General features: G+C 39.7%; 1 protein-coding gene across 1 annotated transcript; it reads right to left on the reverse strand.

The window, feature by feature from the left end:
• Positions 1–12,738: 12,738 nt before the first annotated feature.
• On the reverse strand, positions 12,739–17,070 carry LOC115807441 (uncharacterized). Its single transcript, XM_030768465.1, has 5 exons — positions 17,051–17,070; positions 16,656–16,776; positions 14,973–15,193; positions 14,663–14,779; positions 12,739–13,387 (listed from the first exon to the last, which is right to left on the reverse strand). The coding sequence occupies exons 1-5, from the start codon at positions 17,068–17,070 to the stop codon at positions 12,739–12,741; spliced, it is 1,128 nt and encodes a 375-aa protein (XP_030624325.1).
• Between the last annotated feature and the right edge of the window lie 1,445 nt (positions 17,071–18,515).

The following is an 18,515-nucleotide window of genomic DNA, read 5'->3' on the forward strand; positions in this document are numbered from 1 at the left end:
ATGAACAGATTTCCTTTGACCGCTGGGCAAACAAATGACTGTATCCATCAACCTAACAGGCGCAAACAGCAGCCCAATGAACAAGCTTTTTAACAATGAACACACCTCTTTCAGATAAGTACAATGGTAATGTTTCAGTGAAGTGCACTGAAAAAAATCAGAGAACAAACTTTAACGGTAAACTGAGCCCGTACCAGTTTATCTGGTTGCAAGTCTGGTAGCTGTAACCTGTTTAGAATTAAATTCTTAGGTTCACTTTTAAAGTACGTGTTTCAGCACCTTTTAATAGTTTTAAAGTACTTTTAGGACTTTAATATGTGTTTAGTATTTGTTTTCTTCTAAGGAAATGTAAAATGTATTGTATGTGGTTGGCACACCTTAAATTTACTGTAAATTAAATTTCAATGTATGTTGCAAATAAGCAGTGTTGTACTGGCGACCAAAACATTTTTATTAAGGTACAGGGCAATATGTCACACTGTGAGCTGATTGCCTTGCTGTAATAAAGAACATCACAGCTTATTTTGTGCCTTTGAAAAACGACCGTTACATTCACTGCAGCTGTATTTACTCTCTCCACAACATCACAAAGAGACTCATGTTGAAAGATGGTGACTAAGAGTTATGGTTACAACTCTGTTATGGACCTTATGAATCATATTATCAGCTGGAGATAGGGAAGGGTTGTGGTGTTTTTCGGGCTCACACAGAACATGGCTTAAGGGAAGTGATGCAATTTTTTCTTTTCTAATTTGATTTGGCAAATAAGGAAGCAGTGTATCACTACTTAGTACAGAATTTACTTTTCATTTTTGAATCTGCACATTTATGATTGTTAAATGAATGAAAAGATCCTATGACAATAGATAAGTTCTATAGCTATAAAGTTGAAACCAGTGTGACAGTGGTGTGTTCGAGCAATGAAACAAAACAAAACTACTTAAAAATGGATAGCACTTACACGTGTGTCTAGATTTCCTCTAATATTGGTGTCTCAAAACTGAGAGTCTCACAGCACTGACCTTTAGGGCAGAATTAATGATTCACTCATGTGGTAGTGATAATGAAGCATTTTCTTATTGCTCTGCTCTGTTCCCAAGAGAAACGGACTGATATTACCTCACCGTGCATTGTAATTGGAAATCTTATCATTTATACTTTGTCCCAAAATTCAAAGAAAAGAGACAGAAAGGCCTGGGTTTTTAGATGAAAAGCTTTTATCTTGCCTTATTAGGAGTTTGGATCCATGCTGATTCCTTAAACAGATACCAAAAGCAGGTGATTCCAGGGCAATTGAGTCCTTTTTGATAGCCATTTACAGATTCCAAGAAAAGTCCATTTCATTAGCTGTTTGCTACCTGAGGTAGTGCAAATCTCCTGTCACAAGAAGAGCCACACACTGGACTCGCGCTTCCTTCAGCTGGCCGTCTATCTGGATTGGGGCCCTCTGTGGTTTCCTTTGGCTGTCAGTCATCTGTAATTAGCTGGAACCTCTTAGCTATCAAATTGAAGCCACCTAAGCCTGCTGTCAGATAAGCATACAGTGCAAGAAGAACCAGAACACGGTATATGCCTGACCGTTGCTTAATAATTAATTGTGCTGAAACAATGTGTGTGTCTGTGTGTGTGTGTGTATGACTCAGCATAGCTCTCTTCAGGAGAGTACAGTGCACTGTCAGTGAGTAATTGATCTGTCTGTGTGTGAGTTCGATCGTGTACTGTTTCCATTTTCTCAGCACGCTCTCTTGCCACTATAGTCTATAGTCCATTAGTAATACATACAACAGGATTAGCTGCACTCTACAACACTGATCTTTGAACCATAAGGCAGATGGTATATCTGTTAACTGCAAATAACATTAAGAGAGAACATGTCCATCTTGAACATTCTTATTGGTCAATGTCTGATTTGACAGTAAAACAACACACACAAAAATTAACTGGATTTTAAAACCTCTTCCATGCTTTTAGAACTCTTATATAATCTGGGCATAGGGAAGAACAGGGAATGATAGTATAGACTGGCAGCATTTCTTACTCACAGCATCTCATTATTTATTCTATACTATCACAAACACTGGCTGCATGCATGTTCTTTGCAGCTGTGAGATATTTGGGTCTACAGAGGTGAGAGATTTCTTTCATTTCTTCTTCACTCCTCAGCTCTCTGCTCTAGTTACCCCAGGTTAACTGCATTGCTCACTGCTTGTCAGTATGGCAGCTGGTGATAGTCTTATCCTTAAAACAACACTCTTCAGAAGCAGTGACTGGTCACCTCTTATCACTGCAACCCTGTCAACCCCTTGGAATGAGCAGGGATCAATACATCTATCCCATGATGCTTTTCAACTGGCCTTAAGGTGCCATCTCTAACTCTATCGGTGTGGCTATCAATGAAGCTCACTATGTTGCTGTCAAAGGTCAAATTTTCTGTCAGAAAGCTTTGGCCTTATAATGACAAAGAGTTGAAAACTGCTATCAGTGGTGAACTCCATTTGACATGGTGCAAGGTGACTGAGTATAAGTCAATCAATCAAACAATCAATAAATAAATACATAAATGCATAAACAAATATCATAATAAATGTACATAAGTGCTTGAGGCAGGAACTGTTGTGACAATGAATGAAAATACCTGAGTAACCTTATTGTCTACAAAACCCTCTAAGAAGCAAAATAGAAAGTTGCAGTCGGCACAGCAAGCCACAGAAAAGTCGCTGAACTCATCCTCTAGTTTTGACTGGAATGTTGGCAAATGGAAGGAAATGTGAATAATTGCTTGAAGTGGCAGTTAGAACCATCACATTGTTATGAAATCGGCTAATGTTTTCTTTTTTTTTTCTGACAGAATACTGTTCTGCTCCATTAGGCATTAAGAATAGTATATGCAAAACATTTAATATGAAAGAATTAATCTGTCTGAATATTAACAAAAACTGCTCAAACAGTTAGCAGGTGTTTGATTACAGTCTGTTTCTCTCCCTTTTTCCCTGACCATTTTTAAACACTTGTAATTATGAATGCCCTTTTAGAAATGCAGGAATTGTGTGTGTGTGTGTGTGTGTGTGTGTGTGTGTGTGTGTGTGTGTGCGCGTGTGTGCGTGTGTGTGTGTGTGTGTGTGTGTGTTTGTGTGTTCCCACATTCAAGAATAGTTATCAGTGGCAGGCCCTCATCTCCCCCTCTCTATTATGCCATCTGGACCCATCTGTGCTGTTGCTGCAATGAAAATGTGAGGGCTGAGGGTTTCTGGCTTGATTCAACTGTCAGTGTGTGTTTGTGTATGTGTGTGTTAGATGGTCATTCTCATGGCACAGATGGGTGCCCACCAAAACTAGCAGACTCAATCCCTGGAGTCAAAACTCAGTGGCCACCCTGCATAGAGAGAGGTCCACTCCTCCTGCTTAGAGTTAATCCACTTTTAACAAGCAGATCTCTGTGTCTAAGCCACGTGTTAACTTCACAGCATCATGAAACACCCTCACTGACATATGAGTCGTCACACTAACCCCAGGTGTGTTCACAAGCTTAATATAACCCAGTTGGAAATAGCATGTGGGCCTCTATCCTGCAAACATGTTCCACAAATTATACTCAGCATTGTTTATAGTATATTTGTAAAGTTATGTGGCCAATGAGCTCAAACTTTGTTTGAAAAGATTTGGAGATAAGCTTCTTCCTGAAAGCATTTCAGCTTGACGTTATTCCCTGCTGGCTTCAACTCCTGTGTTGCTTGGTTACTATAAGCATCGCACTGGTGCACACTGGGGGCCATTTCTCTCGTTCTCCTCTGTGTTTGTTAATGTTTTGTTGTTATGTGCAGCATGGAGTGTATAGAGGATGACTGACAACTCAGGAGGTCATCTAGGAGGTCAAAGGGCATAACCACTACTCTGCAGTGACCCCCACTCCCGGACAGCAGTGATCAGCTGAGAAACTGTGTCAACTGTCCACTGTCCTGTATCACATTCCACAAGCCCCTCCCATGCCCTGCCATGTCACCTCACAAATACCAGCCTTGCAATTCCCAGTAACCCACCCCATCATCCCCCAGAGTTGCCTTTTATAGGGAAGGGGGCCATCAGTGATCCAGATTTTAAAAAGAAGACAATTTTTCACCTGCTGTTTTAGATCACGGGCTTTCCTTTTCCCTTCACTTCTATTAACAGGTCCCAAGGAGCAAGTGGGCAGACTTAACCTCCAGAAACAAATCATTTTATTTTTGGTACCTGATTCTCAGCATGGCGAGACAGCTCTAAACCCAACCAGCTGTCCCCTGCCACCCGTTCTTTTATTCTGGGTATGTAGCTTTCTTTAGGCAGGATTAGTTTACCTCTGCAGGGGGAGACTGCTTTCCGCCTGACATATGCAGGGAAGAGAAGCTTGCCCTGTGTCTTAATGCACCTCTGTGCCGTGTGTGGGACTGACTCACCGGTACAGGTGAATCAACACAGGAGCCATTCTCTGCATACTGCAAGGGCTGAAAATAACACAGCAAAAACAAAGAGGTTTGTTGTCAGGTCAACCCCCCACAGTCCTTTTGGTGGATGACTGTACCATGAAGACTGTCTTGGTAGTTAAAATGGTGCTTTCTTAAAGTCCTAGAGTCAATTAAAACTAAAGCCCCAAGACTTGTTTTTGTTTTCAGTTGCATGACGCAGTTTGATTTCCTGGGTACTAGAGATGTCAAGCCATATTTGGTATTGCAACTCAACACTTTGATAACGGCTATCATCAAAACTGACTTTGAAAAATGGCAAGTGTCTTATCCCACCACTGCCACTGTGTGCGTGCTGAATGGATTTGTAATGAATACTCAGCCGGCTTTGTGAAAGCTTGACGTCAAACTGTCACATTCTGTTACCATCCACAGAGAAGTGGCCTCAAGAAATGAACTTTTTCTTGTTAAGGAGATTTTTTAGAAAAATAGTTTGGCAGGGAAACACAGCTATGCTTTTCAGTCTTACCAAATACATGCCCTTATCACCTTCCAAAATGAATTATCTTGCAGTATGTATAACTGGCATTTACTGCGGGTGCAATGCAGAAAGTTTGAACTATATAAAAGCTGGTCTTGAGTATATGCATGCGTAGATGTGTGTTGACACCCATCAAGTCTTTAAGCTCTGTTCACAGAATCTGACAATGAAACAATGAAATACTTTGGTCACTTGCATAACATGTTTACATACATGTCTGCGGTAGAAAACAAACAAGAATTCTACAGTTAGGTTGCAATATGTGAAAAATAGATTAGAATCTACAGAATCATTGTCATAAACATTTAGCTACAAGTAATTGTCAAAAAAAGGAAAGGGCTCAGTAAATGAGAGCAAGCAAATACTTCCAGACTTATGCTTCCAAACATGGGTTGTTTTAGAGTTACCTAAGTGATTAACATTCCTTCATGCTTAGAGTCATGTGTGAAAATGTGAAAATATCTCAATGACTTTGCTTGTTGAGGCACTTGATGGGAGCTTCAGTGAAAAAGACTACTGTAATTGCTGATGTTTCACAAGGAACTGTGGCAAGCACAATGTTTGTATGGAATTTTGATAAAAAGACATCATTAGCTGAGGTCAGCTGTGGTTAAAAGTGCATGCTACGAAATCACAATTTTCACAAACCGGTTTTAAATGTGAGGCGACCAGACAAACAACTCTGAATCAGCTGACTGTAAATATAAATGTGGAGCATGAGGAATCAGTTTCATCAAGAACTTCACGGTGAGGGATATTATGGATGGGTTGCAGTTTAGAAATGTATTACACTGAAACATGTATGTGTGCGAGTAAAGTAGTGCAAAGAACACAGGCGGTGGTCTAATGAACTGTGAAAATGTCATATGCTAAGATGAATTATCCTTTACCGTGTTCTCAGCAAACAGACAAGAGGATATCAGGACCATGGCAAAAGAGCCCTAACAGATCTGAATAAAGCATTTTCTATTGTGAAGGGCTCTGGAACCTCTGTAGGATCCATTTTCCTGATATATTTTATGATCACTGAACACCCTCTAGGACAAGGTAAACACAACTAAATACGCAGCCATCTTGAATGGTTTTGTTTTAGACAGTGTTTCATTGCAGGCAGTATCTTGTGTGAGGGTCACACAAATAATCATCAGACCCAGGGCCAAAATCAAAGTCTTCAAGTCTAATTTCACATGGTTTTGAAGTGAACTGTGTCAAATTCATCATCCACAATTAGATCATAAAAGGATTCAGTTTATATCTGTGGACCTCTTAGATGTCATCCTTATGTACTTTAAGGGCATGAACCACATCACAGGTATCCTTTAGCTTTTCCTTGTGGTATCTTTTTTTATTAGATAGCTTTCATGTTCTGACTCTAAAGTTGCTTTGAATTGGAGCTTTGTGACTTATCTATAAAAGACAACAAAGAACAAAACTGTTAAATTCACCTAGAATGATATCCCTCTCTGAAAAATAGTACTTATGAAAATAATCTGGAACTACTGCTAGGACTATCGTGGAAAACTAGAATTCTGATCATCTGAAAGTAAAAAATATCCAGTTGAAATGTAATATATACATATAATACACACATAGTTACATGTAACATGCAGTCCTACAATGGTAATTGAATCAACTCTCCTTCAAGATAAGCAAGAGACCTTTGTGCATTTGCAACTTATATATGAGACCTTGCAGAGGGGATGTAAATTTATCTGATATTTAACAGGTTCCAGAAAGAGCAAACAAGGCTAAGCTCCAGCATTAACAAGAAAAAGAAGTTCTGATAAGATAAGATAAGATAACACTTTATTAATCCCCGGGCGGGGAAATTTGGGTATTGCAACAGCTGGTGATCAACTTCAAATCTCATGTAATGTATTTTGTTTGTTGGAAAGTTATGCCGATTTTTTCATACTCTCCCACACTTGGAAATAAGTTTCTGTTTCATGACTAACTGCACTTCATTAACTTAAAGGATGTCCTTAGCAGTCTTGTCTTGTCCACGTGGACATGTAGATAATGCTGACGCTAAGCACAGGCCTGCTGCCTGAATACTTCAGTCAAATCAAAATAAACCCCTAAACTATTCAAGAGGGGTATTTTTGCCTACTGAGAAGACAACTCCACAGTGTGCAAATTAACCAGCGGCATGTGCACACCAATATGTATTTGAATCAGAGATGTGAAATAAATAGCTTTGTGAGTTTTTGCCGGCCCTCACGCCTCTGAGGGAGTCACAGAGGGCACTGCCGTTTAAAGACAAGCTCTTGGCGTGTTGTCGGGCACAGGGGATTGGAGCTCTTGCCATCTTGGCAAGACTATTATGAAACAGCAGAATGACAGGGATTCCAAAAATGGACCACTGTGACTAGATCCAAATGAACCCCCTCACCCTGGCCTTGTCATAACGGAGCACAAAGGGGTGCTGTTCAATATCAAAAATAAACAAATGATGTTTTTTTTTTATTGTGCTTGTTCATGGATGTGATTTTGCCCTATCCTGCTTTTTTTTTTGTATTAGCTTTTCTATGGGATGCAAAAAAAAAGTCTCTTTTTTATGAGAAAATTTTTTATGAGATCAAATCATCTTATCCACACATTGGTAAGAGCAAACCCTTAAATTCAGTTTTCTCATTTGGTCAATGGTTGCACTGAAGTATACACCACATTTCCTAAAGCTGTTCACGTCCAAATATCTGTGGCTTTACAGTGTGAACATCAGTGGACACATCCACTCCTGGACTGGTCCCAGACTGGAAGTGATCTTCCTTGGCGGCTTCCTCACCACGTCCATGGAAGCCCATGTGGTAGACCAGAGAGGAAATAGGGTACCGGGCTTCATCTGCTTTCATTCAGGGCTTGACCTTTGTCTTGAGACCTGTTTTCTCAACCACTTGCTACATCTTCAACATTTCAGTTTGACAGGTGGATATTGACAAACCACTGATTTTTGTCAGAGGAGCATGTGCCGGGATCTGGGTTTAGACCACACTGGAAGCTTGCCTTGACAGTGCTCCACTCATCGTTATAGAGTGGGTGACTTCACAGATAACATCATAGATTCCCATTTGCTAAAACTACCTCAGCTTTTCTCAGGATGTCACAAAATCATAATAACCAGTCACCAAGACATCATAAGGACACCATAAGAAGCTATATTCATACTTGTTCAAAATACATAATTGATGTATTATGATTGCCTTATTATTCTTTACACATAGTGTTTTGAAGTGAAACGCTAGAGATAGTGTTTAATAATGCACTTGCTGATGTAACTCGTGTCAGTTTTGCTTCACTTTTGCCATGTTGTGTTGTACAGCTTATATAAATTGAGGGAAACGTGAGTAGAGATGTCATCTACCTCTGTTCTCTCAACACAGACTGTTGTCTCCCAAGTAGCAGAGTGACAAACACTGTCTCAAACCACAGCAATGAAACACACACCCACACTCGAAATGCTTACAGTCGCTCAGCACTGTCCAACCATTAAGCACTAGACCACAGTGCTCTCTCATCAGTGCTGCTGATATAAGGTGTTCTTCTAATAGATTTGACACTGACGTGATCCTCTTGAATAGGACATGGGCTGAGTGCTGAGCTGGTCATTAGTGCCATTGCTGTGCTTGCAGTCACATATAGGGAGCTATGTATGCATTATAACACATTGCAACGTCTCAAAAAGGATAAATTAGAAGGTGGCACTCCCTGTGAGTGAAGGGGAATTGTGAGCCTGTGAACAGGTGGCCTGTACTGAGTGTATGCGTACGTGTGTCCTGCTCCAGGATGAAAAGAGGGATAAGACAAATGCAGCAGAACAAACAAGAGCAATGATGAAAGCCTTAGGCCTGCTTGGACAGACAGATGGGATGTAATCCACCAGAGGAGGGAATGTATCAACACACACAGTACAGCAGCACGGACAGTGGGCTCATGTGACATGCCATGTACAGTTCACATATGTGTTGGATTGATGCATTGTCATGAGACAGTAGCGGTGTCTGCCTCTCTGGTCGGGTGAATGGCCAGAGCTACTGTTTCAGATGCTATGGCTGCTTGTCCCAAGGGTCTGGACTGGTTACCACATTTCATTTCTGTTCAATGCCCTGTCCATTAATGTTTTTCTCCAGGATTCCCAAAATAGGATTTAATTACATTTAATTATATTGTTGATGCTGTGAACACACAATGTCAGTTTCTCCACCTTTTATGCCCCATAAATGCTTGGTAAATATAAATTATAATTATATATAATTATATCATACGGTGGAACTTAAGAGACTTGAACAAATGCATGTCACTGTTTTTCCATACTCAGTGTGTAAAGTGGATATTTTTAAAAGGGAAAGTCTTGAGTCTCACAGTTTGTTAAATTTATTTTCACAGTTTGAGTAAAATGTGTGGCTGCAAGCATAACCAGAAGACTAGACCTGACTTTTTTTTAGCCCCACCGTGAAATCACACATTAAACATGAACACAAACAGTTGGTAAGCATCTGTGTACCAATTTTAAGAACTTGCTGGCAATGTTCGGTCCACTGTGTGAAAAGTTCAGTCAAAATCTGATATCATTCCAAAACAAGCAGAGGATTAATATAACAGGATTGTATCAAGGCTCTCATTCAGTGGATTATAATTGAAACTGTTGAGCGCCTGACCTCTCATGTCAGAAATAATAAACAAAGATTACCATGTCTCAGGATGTGTCCACTCTAATCATGTTACACAAATTGTTGCTTTACAAAGACATCATCATAGGACCCAATGTTTATATATCATTCACAGATGCTCACAGTTGAGAAAAATGAAATGATGAATGAAAATATTTGATTTATTGATTTATTTATGATTTATTGAAATACAGTCAATAGTTAATAAGGCTAAAACCATAAGCCTGCTGTTTTTAAATGATCAGTCAGACCCCTAAGAAGCCAGTTTGGGATCATTGATGAGAAACTGAGATATCAGGATGATACAAGAGTTTCTCATCAGATTTGTTAATTGATTACACCAGAGACAATAGGTGATACTAATGAGCCAAGTCATCAGCCAGCACATTAGGGTAGAGAGACATACACGAAAACTGTTGGCCACTGAAAAATCTCGTTTTAGGATTCTGTAGGTTGAAAAGGGATTTCATTGGGTGCAGACTGTGAATTCACTGGGAATCTAATACTACTACTACTACTACTACTACTACTACTAATAATAATGTATTTTATTTACATTGCAGTGAGAAACTAGGACTTCAAGGGAATAAAGGAACAATCATGGCACTCCAAAGGCCTGTCAGATGGACAATGAACTGTGAAACCCAAGACCCTTAGATACAGTAAGACCTCAGGCAGGCATTAGCCTCACAACCACAGTTAGCCAGTTTTCCATGTATGAAGCCACTGGTTTGTGGCATAAAAATGATTCATTGTTAGTATGTACTCATAGAGGAGAAAACATTTAACCAGACTAAACTTAACTGGTACGCTGCTCCAAGTCCTTTAAATAATATGAGGATACTCTATATTAAAAAATAGAGACAAAAATACAAGACATATGTGGTCCAGACTTCTGTAATATTGTATAAAAATATACAAACATAAAATGTGGACAATGAATTCTGATAGGAGATTTTCTATTCAAAATGTAACTCAGCGCAGGAGAAAAAACAATGACCAAAAAAATAACTTGTGGTGCCATCTTGTGGCAGAAACATAGCAGCACACTTCACTTTTGAACGCTTCAAGCTCTCCTTCAGACTCTTCAGACAGGCCACTGCCCCCTGTTACGGTAGCAATACTCCAGTGCATACGAGGACAATCTTTCTCAGATTACTCAGTAACCGCACAATAACCACATGTTCAGAGAGAAATAGAGCCTGTTGAATTAATCCATATGTACTGCCGGTTCCCTCCTGCAAAACCACAGTGTTTTAACCTTTCACGTAACGTCACCATTTGGTCACGTTTGCTCACATCATGATGGGGGTCAGCCCACCCTGTGCTGCAAAATACAAAGAATGCACACCACCACAGTGAGGGGGCTGAGCACAGAGTCTGCAGGAGGTCTAATGGCTGACCAAACAATCAGAGCGTGAAACCAGGAAACCATTACACTCACTCACACAAACAAAGCAGTGTGAGGACTCAGTGAACCCTACCCTGCCTCACAGCACTCAGGTATGGACTTAGAATCCACAGTGTAAAGCCATAAGGACGGTGCATAGGTACATTAAATCCTATTACGGCGGGGCCCTGTCTGACTGATTAGAGGGTTAAGGCTGAGACAGCACCTCTGTAATACACGGGCTGGGACTTTATATTCCTCTGTTATGACAGTGTCAGTCCTGTTTTCTTAGATGACATCCTCACAGTGCCACGTGTGTTACTGTGGGTTGAGTTTGCATTTCGTCTCCTGATTTGAAAATTATATTTAACAATTATATCCCTGAAGCAATTTCAGTATGTTTGCATTTAGAACAGATTAGAATGTGTTAGGGAGAACACTGTAGACTAACACTGGTCTGTGAGGCTTTTAACAAGCTGACGCTGTGTGGTAAGGATGAAAATATTAGATATTTGAAGCTCTGGACATTATTGAACTAGGATTATTATGGTAATTAACATTTCATATTACAGTAGCATATTTAAAGAAAATCAGAGTAAGACAAAATGAGGTGTCTTTATTTTCTCAGCAGAGAAATTGTGTCAGTTCACCAAATGTGTAGCTGGCCAATGAGCCATTGTCTTAGTTACAATAGTGTAAACAAGAATTATAAAAATGTATTCCATATTTTTTAAATAGCATACAAATCATTTATCATGCTCGCCTCCTCATTAAGGAGTTGTCAGTTACCGCCTCTTCACTACAATCACTGTCAAAAATTAGTCAACGTGACAACTTGTCTGACAACAGATAACTGGTAACTTTAGATATCTCATTAAAGAAAAAAACATCTAACACTCAGAATGATGCATTATCAGTAAAGAGAAAAAAACTACAAGATCTATAGCCACTGACAAAAAATTGTGTTGGATTTATCATGCTAAACTGATTGCCAGGACAAAAATATTCATTTTTCTAGTGAAACTGATGAAGATCTTTAACACAAGGGTATGACCTAGCAACCCTAGTGTATGTACAGCACACTGTTTAGCAGAATCTCTGAGGCACTTCCTGTGTTACTCATTGACTTCCTGTGAACGTTTGGCCCCAGGGGTCCTGTTCTAACACGCTTTAGAGCCCCCTGGGAACTCTGTGGGGAATGGATTAATAATCTGAGTGACTGCAGAGATTTGACTGCTTTAAGCCGTTGGAACAGAAGGACCGTGAACTCTCTCTTCCAGCTCCCTCTCTTCTGTGCCGTATAATCAGCACTATTTCGTTGATGCTTATTAGTCCTGTCACAATGCCTGAGAATGCCTGAGGAGAGAGGAGCTGTGTGCTGATTGGCTAGGGTGTTTCTAAGCACTAAATAAATGGAATGTTAAGTTAAATATTTAATAGCACTATGTGTCTTGCCCTTGTTTCCTTTGTAAATGTTGTGCAAGCGGGAATTTTACCTGAAGAGAAAGGAGTGAATTTCAAAAAAAAAAAAAAAAAAGAAAAAAATGTCTGTGTTAGCAGGTAATGTTCAATAGCCTACAACCTCAAAGAAAGGCAACGTTATACATGATTGCATTGCTCTTTCTCTCTCACTCTCTCTCTCTCTCTCTCTCTCTCTCTGTCTCTTTCTCGCTCTCTCTCTCTCTCTCTCTCTCTCTCTCTCTCTCAAGCTGCATGTCTGGATTCAGTGCAGCGCAGCTGCTTGGGAGAAGGTGTTGGTCGGGTCATGGTGATTCTTGGCAGCATTTTTCCTTCTGAACTGGACAGCACCACTGTACGTTCCCACAGAGAGCAGTGCTGGCCCTGGGATGCATGTGGCAGGGCCTCCTGGTGGAGGTGGTCTTGCTCATAGAGGAGAAAATGACATGGGGCCTGTTGTGGAGTTGCATGGTAGGGAAGGGGTGAATGTAACATCTGGTGATACAGATGCTCTTGAAGCTTAGTAAAAGGCTCCAACAGGCGTGTGTGACCAGGTTGAGACTCACAGCTCTGTACCCAGGAGCAGTCTTTGGCTCTTTGGAGGACTGGTCTTTTCTTCAAAACAGACTTGAGGGGTTGTGTCACTCTCTCATTGTGCCTTGTCTGTTGTATGGAGGCAGAAGTGATGGGGTAGACTGTCTGTACCACAGGGCTCTGGAAAGTGATATGGGATTGCAGAGGCACATTGGACATCAAGGCGCAAGGCAAATGCCTGCAGTCATTTTGTACGGGCTGAGGCTTTACAAAATGAACACTTTTGCTGGCTGGAGATGCATTCTGAATATGTTCCCCTTTTTGTACTTGCTCAGGTGAAGCTGGTTTCATTCCATTTAACCTTTGGAAACAAAAAGTAAATAACAAAACAAATGGAAAAAATTCAAAAGAAAAACAGAGACAAATAGCAGCAATAAACTGCAAAATTTGCATATCACCATAAAAAGTGTTGCAGCTCTCCCAGGCAAGATCAGGTTTAACTGTTATTGATGAAGCTCTATCGCTTCAAAACAACAATCCATTTGTTGTATTATATGTTTCAGTTGCACATTATCATCACTTTTACAGAAGAAGAGCGATGCTTTACAGCTGAGAAAGCATCTGCACAGGGTATAACAAGATAAGTGTGGTACCTTACGAGTGATCAATCTCTATTTTTATAGTTTGTTTTGGAATGCTGAATTACAAAGCAAAAAGATGAGAGTGATCTAGTTTTAAATCTTATTCTCAACAACTTTCCTCAGATCTGTCTGTGGGTGTTTTTCCTCTTTGCTCATGCAGATATACACGTGGTTTCAGTAAAGCCTCTGTGCTGACCTAAAAAGGGCCATTCAGCCTTACAGTGAAAAAAAATGTACCATACTATTTCAAATTATGTTCTCGTTCTGTGTTTCATAAGCTCGGTCTTAACCACACGTTTCCATTCCTCTTCAATTCCATTTTAATAGTTCAGCTGTTAGTGCTGATAGCAATGGAAATCTCTATGGCCCCTCTCTCTCTCTCTCTCTGTCTCAGACACTTAACCTCCCTCTCCATCCAACCTCCCACCTTACAGCCTCAGATAAAGGAGTGTCACAGAAATGTGCCTTCCCTTGTGATAGCGTGCTGAACTGAGCTTTAAATCATTAATAAGCAGAAAATGACTCTGCACGCATCTGCCGGATGAGATATCGACTTCGTCTTCTCATTTCTGCTTCATGAAATTAATGAACAGCTTTTTTCAATGCAAAGAGGCGTTGAGTCTGTGGGGGGAAAAAATGTTGTGCTTGAGAAGGAGGCATGAGAGATGAAGTGGAAGTCAAAAGTAAGAGAATGTAAGTACTTTTTGGCCCAAACGTGCCTGGGTTTCCCAATATCAGCAAGGAACTGCTTATAGCGAGGTGATCTTCAGCTTGTAGCAATTGAACTAGAAATATAAACTGGTGAATTTCTTAGGCTCATACCCTCTTTGTTATTCAAGCAAAAAAAAAAAAAAAAAAAAGGTCAGGAAGACAGATTGCTCAACACATCATCTAATCTCAAAGTAAAAGTACAGATAACTTCAACAAACCATGGGATGCTTGCACATTTCAAGATCCCAAATGAATAAAGAAATGTGAAAATCATCCACCTGTACCCTGCGCGTGATGGTGGTCTCTCCTGGTCTTTTTGTTCCCGCATGTTCATGGATTTGATGACAGGTGGAAATTTGCAGATGCTTGTGTATCCCGTACCCTTCACAATCAGTGTGCACCTGTACAAACACGTGCAAATGCTCACAATGCAGTGAGAGACTCAGTAAACACTGCATACATTTAAGCATCCTGTGTAAGAGACATTCATAATGAGTATATGTGAGGAACTGTTTGTAAAAACAATAGCATCTGCTCAGCTAAGCACATAATCATGCAGTCATATGGAATACTGTAATAAACTATGTTTAATACTTGGATTCACTGTAGTTCAAGGTAAGAGGAGGCAGTTTGAGGCCTGTGGTGACTTGATTCCTGGGGTATCGTTGTGATCTTTTGACCTTGGGGCAGATGCTTAAGGGGGTCATAACAGTTGGTAGGCTTCTTAAGCTCTGAGTCTCCTCTTCCTCCTCTTCATCATCATTCTGATGTTCCTCTCTCATCCCTGGCAGAGGGAGCAGACTCCCCACGACATTCTACAAACCACATAGATAAATCATACTTTCATCAAGTTCTGACACTACATAATGGAAACATCACATAAAAGGAGTCAACTTTGAGGCAACTACATCAAAGTTAGCTATACAGGTATGTCATATTAAGTTGCATAGGCATCACAAACATGTGTTAGCTGCGAACAGCTTCTAAAATTTCTTAAATCTAACAGAGTTCAAAAGAGGGCAAATAGTTGGCGCATGAATTGCAGATTCGTAGACTTCAGAGTTATTTTGTGTGTTATGGGACACTGTCAAAAATTTGACACCACATACCACCAAAAAGGACAAATCAGGGTTCCCTCCAGGTGCACCTCTTTTAGGCACTGTTTTACAGTTTAGAAATGCATCTCACAGGATTCAAAATCTGGCTATTCTGACACAACTGGTCACGTACTTTGAAAAGTCGCGTCTCTCTTTCTCTCTCTCTCTCTTGAATAGTTTTGATTATTGACAGTCAGGCATGTAAATGGTTGCAGCGGAATTTGAGCAAAAAGTGCTCTCTTCCAATTGTGTTGTGTCGCTTGACAATGCAGTGCAACTTTTAGTGTAGGGGAACTGACTTGCTGTCTAACATAACAAAATATGCTTGAGCTAGCCTCAGTCGCATAAACTGAGATGACCTCCATGCAAAATGGAGACTTGTGTAATTATTTACATGATAACGGCTCACTGGTCAATCCAAATTGGAAGAGAAGATAAACTGCACCAGAAAAGAAAGACTGTGGTGATAAATTTATGCTTGACTACAAGGACAGACAGAAATTTTAAGGCAAAGATAAAAAAAAAAACATCAACTGCCAAAAAAATCACCACATACATGCTGTTTTGACCCACTCTCAATAACAGAAATATTATTTATAGCCAAAAAAAACTGAAACACTGAGCAGTGGTTAAAGTAATAAAGTATATGGTAAGGCTTGTCTTTTTCATGTGAACCTATCGGTAGGTTTATGTTTAAAGAAAGTGTTAAAGCCACTTAACTATTACTAACTGTAAAACATGGCAATGGACCTGTCATGGTTGCGCAGCCATCTCATGGGAGTCATGGGTTCGAGTGATTGCAATGGTATTGCAATGGACACACTGGTAAACTGAATCTATAGTTTCAGGAACACCAGGATGAAATTAAATGGTTTCACTGATCTCACTGATCACCAGATCTAAACATCAGACCTGAACTTTTAGTGATGTTTCTGGGAGGCAGATCTCCTTGAGGTTCAAAGACTATTTCCATTATTTTGTGACTCTGAGGACTACAAACTGTTTCCCTCACTTTATGAACAGACATCCAGGAGCAACGATTTTATGAATTTCTTTATTGTGAATTTATTTAATACAAAATTTAGTGAGTAATACAGTAACCTAGATGCACTGCTTGAAGGAAGTCAGTGAAATAATTATTCAAAGGGAAATCATTTTCTCCTGCCAGAGTAAAACGTACCTTGTTTTGGAGTGAGACAGGCTCAGAATAATGAGAAGGCACAGGGGAGGTGTCATGACAAGGCCACGGGTTTCTTTTGTTCCTTAGATTCTGGACCCTGCGGAAACGAACCTCAGAACGCCTGTTACAAGGACAGAGTGGTTAAAAGTTTTGTATAAAATCTTTGACTTGACGACTAAGTTGAAGAAAAACTTCTAGGTACATATTCTAGGGACACTAACTAGTCTGTTATTTCTGATTCAATTTTAACAATGACTTATGCTATTTTGAATCACTTAATCAGAGTTCATCTTTTTGTGGTATAGGACGGTGAAGGTTTAGGCAAAATAAACATGCTGTATTGTCTATTTATGTCCACTGTAGAAGAGCAAATACATCACAGATAAAACGCTTACCAGCCTCTAGTCCTGTCCATGTCAGCTTATTTATCAGCAATGCCCAGGACTCACTGTTCCTTATTTATCCTTATGGAGAGAAGGATGTGAGAAAATGGCTCTGGCAAAAAATAAAAAAGAACTCAAAAAGAGTAAATGAATGTTAATGATTATCTCTGCAATTTGCTCTGCTATAAATAATTATTATAACTAGGATAAAGATTTTCTTGAACATTACTTCTCTAACTAAAGAGCAGGATTTCAAAAAGAAATTCATTAGTGTGAGAACACATTTACATATAAATAGGTATTTTATAGCACTAATTCAAAGCCTGAGATAGGAAAAAGTGCAACGGAATTGACATTCTGATAATTTAACTTATTCTGAAACCATAAGAATTCTTTAAATCTGTCTTGTGCTTTAGAATAAATAGCTAATCATGTGTACAATCCACCATGAAATAAACTGCTGAGTGCCAAGTGCTCTTCCACTGGAAAACATTATCTTCTCCAAGCTTCAAAACTAACTATACATGAAATGGCTGGCATCTAAATTTATTCAGTTTCTGATATACAGCAAACCACAGAAAAAGAGCTTTAAAAAATGCTGCATTTTGTCAGCTTAAGACTATAGAACACACAATTTTGGCGTACTTTTGATATTCCAAAATAATTTAATCCATGCAATATACTGCAATTAAACAGATCACTGAGCGTGAAAAGAATAAGAGCCGAGACAAACAAAAGGACATACCTTTTAAAAGTGCAGCCCTGGGCATGCTGGCACAGGACAAGACAGGCAGCTAGAGGGGACTACTGCCAACGCTGACTTGGTCCTTTGACTGAAGACAGGCTTTATTGTGAAACTACTGTGAACACGACACAGGCCACTGAAATGCTGCTGATTGGCTGGTGGATCTCCTTTAGCAGCTATTGTACTTGTGTGTTTGCAATGTTGTTTTTTGGGGTTTTTTTTTGTTTGTTTGTTTTTTATGACTATTATCAGCAAAAAGGATAATCTTTATTTTCACAAAGGGAGAGGAGAGGGGTTATTCAAAGACGGCCTTCTTAGTTAATCAGATAGTTAATGAGTGCTTCTATTAGATAGATTTGACTTTTGACTGAAGTTATCTGGACAGCTTGTAAATCCTTTGTGTTTCTCCTAATGTCTGCTGTGAGTACAGTACATTTCTAAGATCCTTTAAACTTCAAACGCCATGGGTGGAATCTGGATGTTATTTGATGAAGTAAATGAGACAGGATTTATATTCTTTGCCTCCTCTGATTAAAAAAAGAGACTGATTCACTCCAGTTTGAACTCCATTTAGTTTTATGCGCTTGTGCCTGTTTTGGAAGTAAAACATTAAGCATAAACTTTAGAGCTGGCACTCTGCAAATGCTCAGTGGTCTGTGAACCAGTCATTAATCTGAGGTCTGTGGGGCTCACTGAGGTATTGGGTCCTTCAGGCCTCCAGCTGTGTTCTCC

This window comes from Chanos chanos, chromosome 1, assembly GCF_902362185.1.
Source record: "Chanos chanos chromosome 1, fChaCha1.1, whole genome shotgun sequence".
NCBI lineage: Eukaryota > Metazoa > Chordata > Actinopteri > Gonorynchiformes > Chanidae > Chanos > Chanos chanos.

Excerpts from the sequence above, each read along its gene's own strand:
- LOC115807441 (XM_030768465.1), bottom strand. The coding sequence starts at position 17,070 with ATGGACAGGACTAGAGGCTG. Across the intron at positions 16,777-17,050 it reads ATGGACAGGACTAGAGGCTG|GCGTTCTGAGGTTCGTTTCC; the intron begins GTAAGCGTTTTA and ends TCCTTGTAACAG. Across the intron at positions 14,780-14,972 it reads TTGAACTACAGTGAATCCAA|GTGCACACTGATTGTGAAGG; the intron begins GTATTAAACATA and ends GTGTTTGTACAG.